The 16,663-nt window shown below is 35.0% G+C and overlaps 1 protein-coding gene across 3 annotated transcripts in view; it reads left to right on the top strand.

Moving 5' to 3' along the window:
* LOC115216747 (FGGY carbohydrate kinase domain-containing protein) overlaps positions 1–16,663 on the top strand; it is an 81,154-nt gene that overhangs the window by 9,131 nt on the left and 55,360 nt on the right. Inside the window, exon 2 of one of the 3 annotated variants that reach the window (XM_029786362.2) lies at positions 1,538–4,517. The exons of 1 other annotated variant lie outside the window; for it this stretch is intronic. In XM_029786362.2, the coding sequence (XP_029642222.1) occupies positions 1,615–3,291 (1,677 nt within the window). In that variant the 5' untranslated portion in view covers positions 1,538–1,614 and the 3' untranslated portion in view covers positions 3,292–4,517. Of the gene's footprint in view, positions 1–1,112; positions 1,139–1,537; positions 4,518–16,663 lie in introns of those variants that run through there. One more of the 3 variants, XM_036506454.1, reaches the window with a different exon arrangement.

The raw sequence follows: 16,663 nt of genomic DNA on the forward strand, positions 1-16,663 counted from the left end.
GTAACTTTAAATACCTTTACTCAAGGTCCCAAACATATACAATTGAACAATAAAGGAAAGAATTTGATGAATGGAGATCATGTTCATCTTCTGTGTACTGCCTCATGCCAGCTAGCTGACATGTGTAGTAAGAGATCATGTCATTGTTCTCCGACGTCTAGATGCCAAAGGAGGTAGTTGCAAGGCCTCGTATCAGCATCTAGCATGAGGTTGTTTAAACCTACTGTCAAGGGAGGTAACTGCACCTACAGAGCAGCCAAATTTTTCTGAAATCCTACCCTTCCATCTTAAAAAAATGGAGAAAGTAGACATAGCTCCATGAGACATATCTGTAAAGATATAAGGTGGTCACAGCAGAAATAGCTGTAAGTACAGATCTGTTCAGTCAGGGTTAAACATGAAATACTTCGCATTGTATTGACTTAAAGTTTACTTTCTCGACTCTGTAACAATAATAAAATGAGAAAAATAAAATAGCTTTTGTCAACCAGTCATTCTCCCAAACACATAACTCTAATGGTTACAGCTTTTACAAAGGAGATAATCATTTCTCCATAAATCAAAACTGGGTTGAAATTTGAAATTGAAATTAAGGAATCTTAAGGAAAGAAATGCATACAATTCACATATTCAATTGTTTTTGTTTACTTAATGTAAAGTTCTTAAAATTTCTAGTCATTAGTACTAAGAAATAATCAGCATGACAAAACCTGTGACTTATTAATTAAACACCTTATGAAGTGATACTTTTCATTAAAGCTGGAAATAATTACAGACTGAAGAAAATCCATAGAATTTGTAGTATTTTGTTTCTTTTCTTCATAGAATGTTCATAGTTTAGGAATAGACAAAAAAAGAAAAGTTCTTACTATTCAAACACAGAATTTTGTCTTGTGAAAATGTCTTACAATAGCCAATAATTTTAGTTTTAGATACAAACAACTTCACAAGCCATTTCTATCTTCTTTAAAGAGTAGATGGTCATTTCAAGCTTTTATTGATCATGATATTACCTTATGTGTGTAATGGAATAGAGATTTATTCATAAATCTACAAGTCTTGACCACCATCAACAGTTTAAAATGAATTTTTCATGAATTTTCAGGTAGAATTCTCTCATCTCTGAAATGACTGTTTTGTAAGTAGCTTGCTTACTAACCACATGGTTCCAGGTTCAGTCCCACTGTGTGGCACCTTGGGCAAGTGTCTTCTATTATAGCCTCGAGCCAACCAAAGCCTTGTGAGTGGATTTGGTAGACGGAAACTGAAAGAAGCCTGTCATGTATATGTTTACATGTCTGTGTTTGTCCCCTACCGTTGCTTGACAACCGATGTTAGTGTGTTTATGTCCTGGTAACTTAGTGGTTAGCAAAAGAGACTGATAGAATAAGTACTAGGCTTACTAGGAATAAAAGAATGAATGATAAATGAATGAAACAGCTGAAAAACCGTTAGACTTTAAAAAGGAATATCTTTCTCATTAAATTAAGAAAATAGTCAACAATTTTTCATGAACTGAACTTTTTTTATTTTTCAGATTTACTGGGACCATATGTTTCTATGTTGCATCTGACCAAAATATAATCCATGTTCAAGAGTTGAAAATCTAGAAAGATGCCTGTCTCCAGCATTACAAACACTGTAGATTTTATGAAATATTTTCTTTTCATTATATTAATTTGTCTATGCCAAGGAATTCCATTTTCTACTAAGGATTTTGTTAAAAGATATCCATGCCTTGAATACAATGTCTGTGAATGTTCTGAAGGAATACATGACCCTTCTTATAGTGATACAGTCACTATTGACTGTCGGGCTAAGAATTTGACTAAAGTTCCTGCTTTGGTGGATTTAGACAAGAACAAGTACTATCGTCTTTGGTTACGTGATAATTACATCCAGTTAATTAATAGTCGGGATTTCAGCTGTGATTCAATTGTGGATATTGATATTGGTGGATATAATCAAGTACGCCATATTGCTGATAAAGCTCTGAGGGGTACCAATCGTTTCCTTCAGAAATTGACATTAAACATCAGTTCCTTAAATATCTATAAACTTCGATTCTTACATGCTGTACCAACTTTGTATGAGCTCACTATTGAAGGTAACAACAAATTGCACAAAATCCCTAGCAGACTTCTCCCTGGTTATAAAATGAAGACTTTGAGAATGCTTTCTTTGGTGCATTGTGGAATTGAAAGAATTGCTTGGGATGCTTTTTTGGGTGTAAGCAATGTTAAAGAACTACATCTGTCACATAACCATTTAACTAACGTACCCAGTGATTCTCTGATGAGATTACGTCATCTTACCAAACTTGATCTCAGTTTTAATCGACTGACCACACTTGATGGTCAATCATTTACTCACTTATTTAAACTTTCAGAAATAGATCTGACAGGAAACGATTTTACAGAAATGCAAGAAATTCCTAGTGATGTGTTTAAAGATCAGGAAACATCACTTCATAAACTAATATTATCAAATACTTTCCTCAGTACAATTCCAACTGAAGCAATCCAGAATCTTCAAGAACTTAAGATTTTGAATATCAGTTATAATAAGATTAATGAACTTAACAATACTCAACCATTTTTAGGTCTAAAGTTACGAGTACTGGATATTAGTGGCAATAACATTCCGTTGGAAGCAACTTTGCTAAATGGTTTAGAAAACACACTTTTCAAGTTATTTCTTCGAGATATGAATATTACCGCCTTGCCTTATACACTATTAAAGAAACTAGGCCACCTCTATGAACTGGACATCTCAGGTAATATAATGCCTAAACTTCCAGATTCCTTTAACAAAGGGCTCTCTGTTAGACATTTTATACTACGTCGCATGAACATCAAGAAAATATCACCAAGGGCTTTCACTAAGCCATCTGAAATAGCAGAACTCTCCATAGATGTTGAATCAAATTTCATTAGCAGTATAGACTTCATCAGGAATAGTCCAGCCTGCACTTTTCACTATCTGAATCTGATGGCAAATCCAATCAACTGTGATTGTATTTTATATGAACTCATTGTTGATAGGACTATACGTTTCTCAGGAACATGTTCCAGTATTAGCCAGAACCTGTTCAACTTGAGCTTTACCAGTAACTATCTTCAGAGAATGTTACGGCAAAAATGTTCTCCAGGAACATTCAACAGCCACTGCAGAAATGAGTATAAATCTAGACTAGCTCAACAAACATCAGGAACTTCCTTGCATACATACAGCAATATATTTTTGCTAATAGGAATTAATGTGGCCAGTCAACTAACTTTATTACAGTGAAATTTGAAACTGATGAAACTATTGTTAAATTATACTAAGAATATGTAAATATTTCTGTGTGTATCAAAAACAACATCAATGTATTATTGCTTGCAAAAGATAATCTATTTATTATTTTACTTTTTGCAAACTTTCTTCTCTTTCAGCTCAAATGTTTCTGGGTGCACAAGTAGTCATTATCACTAGCAATCACCAGCGGTCATTTCAGCTATTTGTACAGAATCATTCTACTTGTTTTGTACTAAAGGATTGAAAATAACTGTTCAAGAGACATTTCTTTACGCATGGCTTTAGCAAGTAACAAAACATATGGGTTGTAGCTTCATTCCTTGCAAATACATTATATGTGAATTATTTGAATGTAATTTTATTTCCAAAAATGAAGTACAGAAACAATAACGAGAAACTCCTGTAATAATATGTGTTAAGATGGAAGTAGCATGTGTTTAAGGTATACAATGAGCCTGATAAAGTATAAAATAGCCATATGTGCTTCCATTCATCAGAAAATAAAACTGCAATAGTTATAATGTAGAAGAACAAAAGGAAATGGAGACACACTAATATAATTTTAAGTAACATAAAAAGAGTTTAGAATATTACTGATCCATATTTTATGTGATAATGATATTGCTAATTAGAAATTGATTTTTTTTTTATTCAATAACTTGTCATATAAAGATGAGGCTTAAAATTTACGGTTGATGTATTAAATTTTGATGTTTATGCTTTCCTAGGAGTCACAGTAACACAGGAAATGATTTAATGTGAATTAAAACAGACCTGAAAATTCGATTCACAGAAAGTATGACAGCCACAGTATTGCATCCCCAAACACTTTCTTCTACTTTTAACAGTAGCTCCATATGGATGGAGCTACTGTAAAACAGAAGAAATTTGGATTTCAGGGACTTGAATTTAAATTTTCTGGTTTTAAAACCTCCCCTTCCATATCTCCATGTTCAAACACTAAGCTTTAATCAATTCATTTTCTAAATGTTTATAATCTTATATACACACGAGGTGCTATAGTGTTGTTATGCTGTATTAGATAGCTAATAGCGTATCGTTGGTTAAAACTCGAATTGTCTCTCCTAGAAATTATCCTCAGTGTAGGTAAGCACTGTGCACAAAAGAGGAATGATTTTCAGTAATGATAAAATATTAATATGTAATTATGTAATTCTATTAAAACAACTACATATTACTAAATATGCTCATTCTTTCATAAAAGTGTAGAGAGCACAATTCCCTTGTAATTAGTCTCCCTAGTAATTATAACTGTGAGTAACAGTAAATATATAACATAAGCAAGACCAGTCATTCAATATACAAGAGGTTTTTTTTTCTATAGTACTTTTAAACATGCAATTCACTCGAGCAATCCTGCAGTAGGTATCCTGCAGGTATCACACCTTTCCTGGTAATTCTTTTCCAATATTTTTATATTCTGATGAAATTCTTCTTGTTCTACATTTAAATCACAGTGTTTCTGGAAAGTTATCTCAGTAACTATTGAGATAAATGGCATTGCTACCCATATTACATACAGCCAAGCTTATTAATATTGAAGTACATGTCCTCTACTGCTCTATTGATTAAGAGTAGTTGTTTGCCTCATATTTTCATGAAAGAGAGAGGGTCCTTGACTACTAAAACAAACCAAGACCATGCACAGAACTTAGTGCTATCCACTAAATCTATGAAATTGGAGGCTTTCTCTGCTCAGTTCCTGAAATTTACAGCATAAATAGCCAAAGCAGACACCTTTGTTCAATGGGTATCCAGTTTCACTACAGAGTGTGTAAAGGGAAATTCTGTATCTACAAAACTTATTGTGATGAGGCAATATTAATGATCTATTTGGAATTAATGCCTCATCGACCCAAGCGCTCAACCAGTAATTATTTTATCAACCCTGAAAGGATGAAAGGCAGGAAGAGTTCTAACTTTCAAGGTATCAAAATTTTAGCAGGCCAGAGTCTTGTTATCAGTTATTGATTACTGTAGTTGCCAACAACACGTCTTTGCCATTTTCACTTTTTTCATTTGTCTCCACTTTTTCTTTTGTTAATAGCATCTTTGTATGTCCCTTCCTTGTTTCTTTCTTTCCAATGGTCTTTTCTTTATCCATAATATATTTCTTTACTACCCCACAAGGGGCTAAACACAGAGGGGACAAACAAGGACAAACAAACGGATTAAGTCGATTACATCGACCCCAGTGCGTAACTGGTACTTGATTTATCGACCCCGAAAGGATGAAAGGCGAAGTTGACCTTGGCGGAATTTGAACTCAGAACGTAACGGCAGACGAAATACGATTACGCATTTCGCCCAGCATGCTAACGTTTCTGCCAGCTCGATCCATAATAGTTGTTTGATTAGGCACTACAATCCTTTCTACTATAGACACAAGGCCTGAAAATTTGAGGGTAGAGAGTTAGTTAATTACATCGAATGAAGTGCTCAACTGGTACTTATTTTATCAACCCTGAAAGGATGAAAGGTCAAAGATGACCTCAGTGGAATTTGAACTCAAAACATAAAGATGAATGAAATACTGCTCAGCATTTTGTCCAGTCTGCTAATGAGTCTGCCAACTTGCAATCATACACGTCAATGTCATAATGCTATATTATATTAGTTAATAGTGTAGTGTTGGTTAAAACTGAAATTGTCACCCCTAGGAATTATTTTCAGAGAGAAGAAAAACTATTCTTTTATATGTTTTAGCCCAAAGGTTGTGACAATGCACCATCGGCAATGCTCATAAAAGAGGAATGTTTTTGATATTGACAGAATAACTTATATTTTTAGTAGGAATTAAGGAAAAGCAAATAAAGAAACTGTATTTGTTTCCATGAAATGAATATCAAATATGTCATAATAGTTCTCCAAAAGATGTACACAGCACAATTAGATGAAACAGGAGCTTCATTCAGACAGAGGTCTAGGTCTCATCTCTACCAATCTTACACACTACTACTACTACTACTACTACTACTACTACTACTACTGCTGCTGCTGCTGCTGCTGCTGCTGCTACTACTACTACTACTACCACCCCTACCACCACCAACACTACTACTACTACTACTACTACTACTACTACACACACACACACACTACTATACACACATACTACCATACACATACCACTACACACACACACATGCATACACACACTACACATACACATGCATGCATGCACATGTGCACACACACACACATTCACATACCTACACAATATTTGAGTATGATGCATCATAATGATCTATAAAATTGAAATGTATGAGAAATAAGGTTCAGTAATTGAACCCAGTCTAAGGATGTTATGTTTATGAACAGGAATAAGACACCTGAATCTGATCCAAAAATATACTGATGAAAATATAATCTATAATCTATACAATGCATCAACTTTTTATCATTCCTTTAGCTTTTATTTGTTTCAGTCATTAGACTCCGGCCATGCTAGGGTACTGCTTTGAAGAGCTTTTACCCAAATGAATTGACCCCCAGTACTTCTTTTTAAGTCTGGTGTTGTCAAGAGGTGGTGGGCGAGGGACAAACACAGACACAAAGACATGCACACACACCACATGTGAACTATTGGCGATTTTTTTCCTCCATTTTCTTTTTCTCTTGGACTTTCCTCTGTTTCCTTTTTCTGAAGAAGAGCTTTTGCTCAAAACGTAAAACACCCTTTCTTTCCTTCTCTGGGCATTTTATTAATACTTTGCATGTACCAGGTCCTTGTGTTGTTGTTTTTTTCTTGTTGTACTTTTTTTCTCTGTTTTTTTGATTAATTATATATATATATATAGGGTTATATAATCAGATTGTTACCTCATACACCATTGAATCCCTAGCACGAAACCGATTGGTAAGATTAGCTGTTATGGATACATAATAATGTAAACTTCAGATTGTGTGTGTGTGTGTGTGTGTGTGTGTGTATGTGTGTGTGTCTGAGTGGAGGTGTGGCTGTGTGGTAAGAAGCTTCTTCCCAACTACATGGTTCCAGGTTCAGCCCCACTGTGTGGCACCTTGGGTAAGTGTCTTCTACTATAGCCTTAGGCCGACCAATGTCTTGTCAGTGGAGTTGGTAGAAAGAAACTGAAAGAAGCCCATTGTATATATATATATATATATATATGTGTGTGTGTGTGTGTATATATATATATATGTAAAATCATTGAACAAACAAATGCTTGTTCAATGATTTTAGTTTGATATTTTTGTCTCTTCCAATAGAGCACTTCTATAGCAGTCCTATTAATCTTTTTGTTCCTGACAAGAAACAATTATTGTATTATTAATATCTATATATATATATGTATATATATATATTTCTTTTATCTTTTTTCTTTTACTTGTTTCAGTCATTTGACTGTGTAACAAATCGACCTCAGGATTTATTCTTTGTAAGCCTAGTACTTATTCTTTGTGAACCACTAAGTTTTTTTTTTGTTTTTGCTGAACCACTAAGTTACGCAGACATAAGCACATGAACATCAGTTGTCAAGCGATGGTGGGGGGACAAAAATACACACACAAATATACATATATATATATATATATATATATATATATATATATATATATATATAATGTACACACACACACACACACACACACACACACACACACACACATATATATATATGACAGGCTTCTTTATGTTTCCGTCTGCTAAATCAACTCACAAGGCTTTGGTTGGCCTGAGGCTATAGTAGAAGACACTTGCTCAAGGTGCCACGCAGTGGGACTGAGCCCGAAACCATGTGGTTGGGAAGCAAGCTTCTTACCACACAGCCCACCTTTGCCTAGGTCATTATTATTTTAAAATATTAAAATGTTAAAGGTAAGTATATTGCTAGGTTATCTCAAATTTTAGTGATTACACATCTAATGCACACATACACATTCCAGTGGTAACAAATTCAAAAGTAGCTATATCTGGCCACTTAGAATAATGTACTCAAAGATAAGTCTCAGATTGAATAATCCATAATCATTAGTCTGACACAATATTAATATTTTATAAATACATACATACATTCATACATACATATATGCACACACGTACACACACACAAATGTACATATACATACATACACACATACATATTTTCAGAAATTTGGATTTTCCACCTGTTCTAAAATATATGTTGTCTTCATCAATAGACACTTATGGCATCTTAAAATGTGTTGTAGAAAGAGTTTGAAATAATTTTGATTATGTCTTTGGAAAAGAAATCCATAAAAAAAACATCACATTAATTATTATTTTATTCAGTGCTGATATAAAGACAAAATCTTTACCAATTATTCTCATTTTGTTTCTTGTTTATTATTTTCGCTTTTTTTATCCATTGATTTACCACCAAACACCAACCAATCAACTAGTTATCACTGGTGAATTGAGATACAAAGTCCAGGTGTCTAGTGTCCCTCAGTAAATACTTTTCAAGCTTGGACCACAAGGCAAAAATAAGAGGCTTATGATCTGTATAGATGGTAAAGTTCCTCCCTTTAAGGAGAAACTGGAAATGCTTCATTGAAAGGTAGATTGCCAACAATTCACGACCAAAGGTGCTATAACATGTCTCCGCAAGTTTCAGTCACCAAGAAGAAAAGGCAAGAGGTTGCAGGGGTCCTTGATGAAACTGTTGTAATACAGCAGCAGTTGTTGTATCCAATGCATCAACCACAAGTGAAAGCTTTGCATCAGAGATGGGTGCATGAGGAAAGATGCTTTAGCGAGTTCATGTTTCACAGTGTTAAAGACATCGATCTGGGCAACAAAATAGCTTCATTCTTCATACAACAGTTCTTTAAAAGCTCAGTAAGAGGAGACAGAAGTCCAGCACAGTGAGGAATAAAACGTCTATAAAAGTTCAGTAAACCAAGGAAATGGCACAACTGGTGAAAAGAAGTATGGTCACGAAACACAACAGAGGATGTGCCCAAAACACATTTAGCAAGGTTAATCTGTACTTGACATTGGTTAAGGCACTGGAAGAGTAGCTTTAAATGATGAACATGCTCTTCAGCTGAAGAACTGGAAATCATGAGATCATCAATATATGTATAGATGAAGTCCAGTCCATGAATGACTTCGTCTATGAACCACTGAAATGTGCTAGCAGGAAATATTTGTGTATACGAGACAGGAAAAATTGCATGACTTACTATAGACACTGAGGTTTATATGAATCAGAGTGGAAGCTGATGTTAATCAAATGAGATGTGTGTAGTTGCTGGTGGACACAGAAAATGTGACATGTCGAAGAAAGAGATGTTGCTTATATGTCTTCAAATCCACAACTGGACCAAAACTGCTGCTTCTCTACTGTAGTGAGTTCATCCAACTAAGGCAGATCACTGCCATTTTATTCATATGCTTCTAACTCTTATTGGCTGGAATCTTCCACAGCACAACTGAACTATGTCACAGCAACAAAATAGATCTCCCCTGTCTCTCTACATGTTCATATATCATACTTTAACCATATAATAATGAGACTCATAATTGCAACATACAAGAACTTTTTGGAATTTATCAGTAAATTCACTACAACTAATGTGGTTTCATGTTATTATATGACAGATCACCATCTTGAGATTTTAGCTAGTAATTGTTGCATTTAATCTCAGGTCAATCTTGATCAAGCAAATAAATGGACAAAGCTGTGCTAGCTGTAACCACACCATATTGTTTTCTTCAGCTTAAAAATGCTAATATTATAAAATAAATTTTAAAAAAACTCACAAAAATATGCCCCACGTACTAGAGGTAAGAAGACAACAGTACACAAATGCTAAAATATTCTGCTTCATTTCCACAAGGACCAAACAATATTTTCATTACCCATCTTGTATTGGATTTTGTCAGTTGACTTTTGCCAGTCCTCTCGAGCTGATGACATTGATGTGATTGTCTGCAAAATAAGGTTGGTGAGAAGGGAACAAAAGAGTCTAGTTTGAATACCTTATACGAGAGTGAAATTAGTATTTTCAACAAAATAGATGAAAGAAATTGAGGAAGATGAAGAAAATCATCTCATCTCTACAACACAATGTACAGATGTCTTCTTTGAGATTATAACTAAATCCACAACACATTATTCAAAGAAGGTAATATTTCAAATTTATGCTAGTTTTTCAAAGCTGCTTATGCATTTTATTTTTCCCAAAATCTTTTAAAATTCTATTTAATAGTGAATTCCTAAGGAATACATTATTTATTAAATTTTTCAGAAAAAGTGAAAGCTCAATTTTCCTTAGATATATATATACTATGCCATAAAAGGTAGGAACATCTACATGAATGTTTTTCAACTAATCAATATCAACTGCCATGTAGCATGTAAGGGTGGTACACTTAAAAAAAAGTCATGTAAATTTCTACTAAACTGTATTTTCAAATGTTCTATGGGTTTTACTTGGGAACATGAAAAGTTGGAGTATTGGACCCTCAAACAGAATCTCCCTAGGCACTAAATGGAACTCTGCTACTCAATTCCATGAAAGGCATTCGCACTTGCTTCTACATATTTTACATTACAACCTTTGTATATCATAATTGGTAAAAGGTAAATAACCTTGGGTTGTAATGCATACATATCTACACACATGCAAATTTATTTCCATATATTTTCTTGCATTATTCTGTTTATAATAACTATGTACAATTACCACATAACAGTGTTCACTAAAACAAATATTCCTATCTCATACAGTGTAAACCTTTAAATATGCAATAACATATTTTTTCCAATACAATTCATTGTACACATATAAAAACAATTGTTTGAAATAATGTTATCAAATTTTGGTACAAGGCCAGCAAACTTGAGGGAAGGGTTAAGTTGGTTACACTGACCCCAGTAATCATCTGGTACCAATTTTATCAATCCTGAGAGGATGAAAAACAAAGTTGACCTTGGCAAAATTTGAATTCAGAACATAAATACAGACAAAAAGCTGCTAAGCCTTTTGCCCTGCATAGCAACAATTCTGCAAACTTGAGAACTTCAAATAACTATTTTAAATAATAAATATATGGAATTTCAAACATTAATTACTGAGTAATTTATGTTTTAGAATGCAATCACTTTCCTCTACCTCTCACTTCTACCTAATTACCATGGTATTTATTATTTTATCATTATTGTATATGTTCATATATATTATTTTAAGATCATTAAATGCTGTTAGATAACATAATTCTTCTCAATATTTGGGATGAAGATTTTGTTTCTAAATATGTAGATGATGTAAACATAACATCAAGTAAGAATAATTGCAATGCAAAGTATCATAGAATTGATGCTTTATGGCATTATTTACAACTTCTATCACTGAAAGATTGTTGGTAAAGATTTAAGAATTTGTCTAAAGTTTCAGAGATTTTACTTGTGATTCCACACTCAAGGTAGATCATTGCTTTAAGTAAATGACATATTGTCTTCTCTCATAGTAATAAGACCGGAAGTCATTGACACAAGTTACAAGTATAAGCCACCTAAGAACATGCCTGGGTAAGTAAAGAAGGCAAACATGGGGTACAATACTGAACACTGCAAACAGAAGAATATTTAGTTTATCGAAGTCGATCAACATCAATGGAAATTGCAGCTGTGATACCAGTGCCGGTGGCACGTAAGCAAACCATCCGATCGTGACCGTTGCCAGCGCCGCCCCGACTGGCCTCCATGCCGGTGGCACGTAAAAAGCACCATCCGATCGTGGTTGTTGCCAGCCTCGCCTGGCCCATGTACCGGTGGCACGTAAAAAGCACTATCTGACCGTGGCTGTTCGCCAGTCCCGTCTGGCACCTGTGCCGGCGGCACTTAAAAAGCACCCACTACACTCACGGAGTGGTTGGCGTTAGGAAGGGCATCCAGCCGTAGAAACATTGCCAGATCAGACTGGAGCCTGGTGCAGCCTCCTGGCTTCCCAGACCCCGGTCGAACCGTCCAACCCATGCTAGCATGGAAAGCGGACGCTAAATGATGATGATGATGATGATGATATATTATGGCATTAAAGTATCAGACATGTTGAAGGTGTAATGTAAGTAAATGGATAAAGTTGTTCTTTCCAATGTTTGTATATCATACTATAACAAATATTGATGCAAGCAAATTTATAAGTGGGCCTGAATAAATTGATACACCAGATTTATTCATGTATAATATGCACTTAAAGTACACTTTTGAATTTGAGCAAAGAAATCTCAGAAAAAAACAATCTATTGTGTGAAGAATGAAATAATGTGGAAGATTTCTCATAATGTGAAGAGAGAATTAATGAGTTATTCATTCCTTTATTTACATTTGAAGGATATTTGTCCTCATCCTGTTTGTTGTTAACACAACGTTTCAACTGATATACCCTCCAGCCTTCATCAGGTGTCTTGGGGAAATTTCAGACCTGGGTTCTCATTTCTAAGGTATTTTTCGATGTTACTTAGGAATGAGAACCCAGGTTCAAAATTTTCCCAAAAAACTGTCCCTCGATCATAAATGTAGATACATTCAATACGATAAAAATTTAAATAAATAACATTAATTTAACTTGTTATTCATCATTCCTATTTCTTAACTTTCTTTACATATTCAAAAAATTCCAGCACAATCATCTTTGATTGTAAACAAAGACAGCCAGTATCAACATGTTAATATATGTAAACATATGTAAATATGTTGACTGACACCAGGTTGACTTTGATTACTAAAGATGGTTGTGTTGGATTTTCTAAGAGAGTTAAGCAAATAGAATAATGGAGAAAAGTTCAACTGATGTTATTTGTTTTTGTTTTGTTGTATATGTATTTAGTAAAATATATAGTTTATCTTTAATGTACTAAATGTATGTATATCTAAGATATGATAATTTTCACAACAAAATATGTATTACGAAACTTTTTAATGTTTACATTCTTTTACAGTTCTGTGACAAGTAATTAGAGATGTCAATATCTGTTTATAGAAAAAAAAATATTCACTCCGTTCTACAATGACAACATTTATGTTGATAACAAAATTAAAGTTGATAGTGACAAAATCTCGAGATAGGCAACAATATAACTGAGATTGACATTAGCAAAACTGTGGCTGGAGATGACAAATTTGAGGACAATGTTGAGATTCAAATTTGAGAAGACTTTGTTTATCCTCCTCCCCTCCTAATCTTCCTTTTCCTGCTCCTCCTCCTCTCCCCATCTGTCTCCTGTCTACCCTCTTCTTCCCTTCCTATATCCCCTTTCATTGCCCCACCTCTACTTTTTCTTCCCCTCCTCCTCCTCATCATTTTAAAGTCTATTTTTCCATGCTGGCATGGGTCAGATGAGACTACATTGGAATAGAATTTTCTTCAGTTGGATCCCCTTTCTGATGCCAACCCTCAACTTTTTCCAAGCAAGGTAAAAATCTTTCCATGTAATGAACAACAAACTTAGACATGGTAAGGCAGAGAAATGGAAACAAATAACACTATTTGAAAGAGTATATTTTTTTTATAAAGCTGGTACAATATGTTAGGACATCTGGATATGATTTCTTGGTGGATTACAAGTAAATGACTGTGAGACTGTTGTTTACAACCAGTGAACACACAATAAGATGAGGGAGATACAAATTCAGCTGTACAAACACAGACACATATATATGTAGAGAGAGAATGACAAATATGTACCAAACTTGATGTATGAGGGGAAGTCAAAAATTATCTGCACTTTTACCATAACTTATCTTTATTATTGCCATACTGCCTTCTGTGCACACGTGCTTATAGCTGGTACTATTGTCGTTACATGATCGAAGTTTGAACCTGATGAAGCCATTTTTCTTTCTGGCTTTACAGTGTAAGCATGGCCACTCCACTAGCAATGTGCACCAAAGAAGGACAAAGTGCAATGATCAGAGAGATGGTAATGGTAAACCAGTTCCCCATTACCATCTCTTGAGCTTACTGAATCTTCTCATCAGTGGTGGGGGTTGATGGGCGTCCTGCTCCCACTTTGTGCATCACTCTTGCCTGGCCACTTTTAAACTTCTTGATCCACTCATACATACTTCTACATGGTAGTGCACAGTCCCTGTATTGTTCTGAAAGCCTCCGATGAATTTCGGCACCTGAAACACCTTCCGACCAGAGAAATCAAATCACAGCTCTTGGTTCTTCTTTGGAGTACATTGCTAGTGGAGCACATTGCTAGTGTAAGCCATGCTTACACTGTAAATCCAGATAGAAAAATGGTGCAATCAGGCTCAAAATTCGATCACATGACCACAATTGCGCAGAAGGCAGTGTGACAATAATAAAAGATATGTTATGGTTAAAGTGCAGATAATTTTTGATCTCTCCTTGTATATACACCACTGAAAGGTATGATGCCTTGCTTTTGTCTGAGAAAAAATTTCTTTACAAACATGTTGTGTTAAAAACACAGAGTATATTGGGGTGAGTTGAACATCATCTCAGCAGTAGCTAAATCAGATTTCTGATTTCTATAAACAAAAGCCAATACTCTTGTTTGATTCATTGGTACAGGGTAGCTTTGACTGAGAAGACAAAATAAAGTTGAAGTAACTGTGGTATTACAAAATCACCTTACATCAATGAATCATGTTTATTACATCATTTACATGGAGATGTTCTCTGATGGTGAAATATGAACAAGTGATCAGCATACTCATGTTTGAATTTGCCAGAATGTATTAAGAACAATTAGATACATTCTTATTTGGATCCTCACAATTCTGCATGTGCCTCATGAAATATGTAAGCTACATCATCATTGTTTAGCGTCCGCTTTCCATGCTGGCATGGGTTGGACGGTTCAACTGGGGTCTGGGAAGCCAGAAGGCTGCACCAGGCCCAGTCTGATCTGGCAATGTTTCTACAGCTGGATGCCCTTCCTAACGACAACCAATCTGTGAGTGTAGTGGGTGCTTTTTACGTGCCACCGGCACAGGTGCCAGACGAGGCTGGCAAACGGCCACGATCGGATGGTGCTTTTTACGTGCCACCGGCACGGAAGCCAGGTGAGGCTGGCGTAGTTAAAATGTGTAGACAGGCAAAATTATGAAGAATTATATCAGTAACAGAAAATGGCAATTTAATTTTTTCTTATTTCTCCAATATCACAATTAGCAGAAATTTAGACGTTCATTTCATTAAGAAAGTTTTGCCATTAAACGTTCTTGATTATATTTCTGAATATAATACTGATTACAAATTTTGGCACAAGGCCAGAAATTTTGGGGGAGGGCATAAGTCAATTAAATTGACCCCAGTGTTCAACTGGTACTTATTTCATTGACCCCAAAAGGATGAAAGGCAAAGTCAACCTTGGTGGAATTTGAACTGAGAACATAAAGAGATAAAATGCCACCAGGCATTTTCCTGACATGCTAACAATTCTGCAAGCTTACTGCTTTATTTCTGAATATAATATTAAGTAGTTTTATATTACAACTAACACTTTGACCCAGCAACGCCGGGTCATAGTGCTAATGCATGTATATACAGCTGTATGCGTGTGCACATACACGCGAGTACTGTCCAAATCTCCAACCAATCACATACAGCTAGCTGGCATTTAATTGGCGTATCAAGTTTCGGGCATTTTGATTGGGTTTTGGATAGAAAATTCACAAAGAAGTCACTTCTATTGATTTTTTAATGGCTTTGTTGGGTGACTGGGGAAATGTAAAGATGTGCACGACCACCCTTGGACGGCTTTGAATGACCATAGAAAGTGTGAGCTCTCTAACTGAAAAATTGTGGATTTATATAAAGGATACACACGCAGACATTTTGCCGTTTATTTCTATAGAGATGTTAAATAGTTTTATATCAAAATATTATATAGTTTTATATTATAAAAATTAAAGGTAAAATAAGCATCAGAGATGTTTTGCTCTACACAGAAATTGCAAGAACTAACCAGAAATATCGCAAGCTCTTCTGGTAGTGACTGAAGTCATCACAATGATAGAAATTCTTCCATATCATCAACAAGTATTTCAGAGCCACAAGTGTTTAGCTTCTTTAGCCTGTAATTTTTGGTCAAGCAGGGCAGTGAGGACTATATTAGCCTTTAGCTGGTTGCAGAAAGGTACCATCTGTGGTCCCTTGTCAACCACAACCATCTTGAACTGGTTTCAGCTGCCAGGGTAGTGTTCTTCAATTGTTTGTATTCCAAACCAATCTTATGCTGGTAAACTGAGGCAGCAAGCTTTAATAAGAAATGGGGCAGTGTGCTCCAATGTGACAAGAGCTTCATTAAAATGTCCTGACACTTGGCTTTTTATAGTTGGTGAGAAATGTCAGGTTTGCCTTCTCTATGGTA

Source organism: Octopus sinensis, linkage group LG10 (genome assembly GCF_006345805.1).
Source record: "Octopus sinensis linkage group LG10, ASM634580v1, whole genome shotgun sequence".
Taxonomy (NCBI): Eukaryota; Metazoa; Mollusca; class Cephalopoda; order Octopoda; family Octopodidae; genus Octopus; species Octopus sinensis.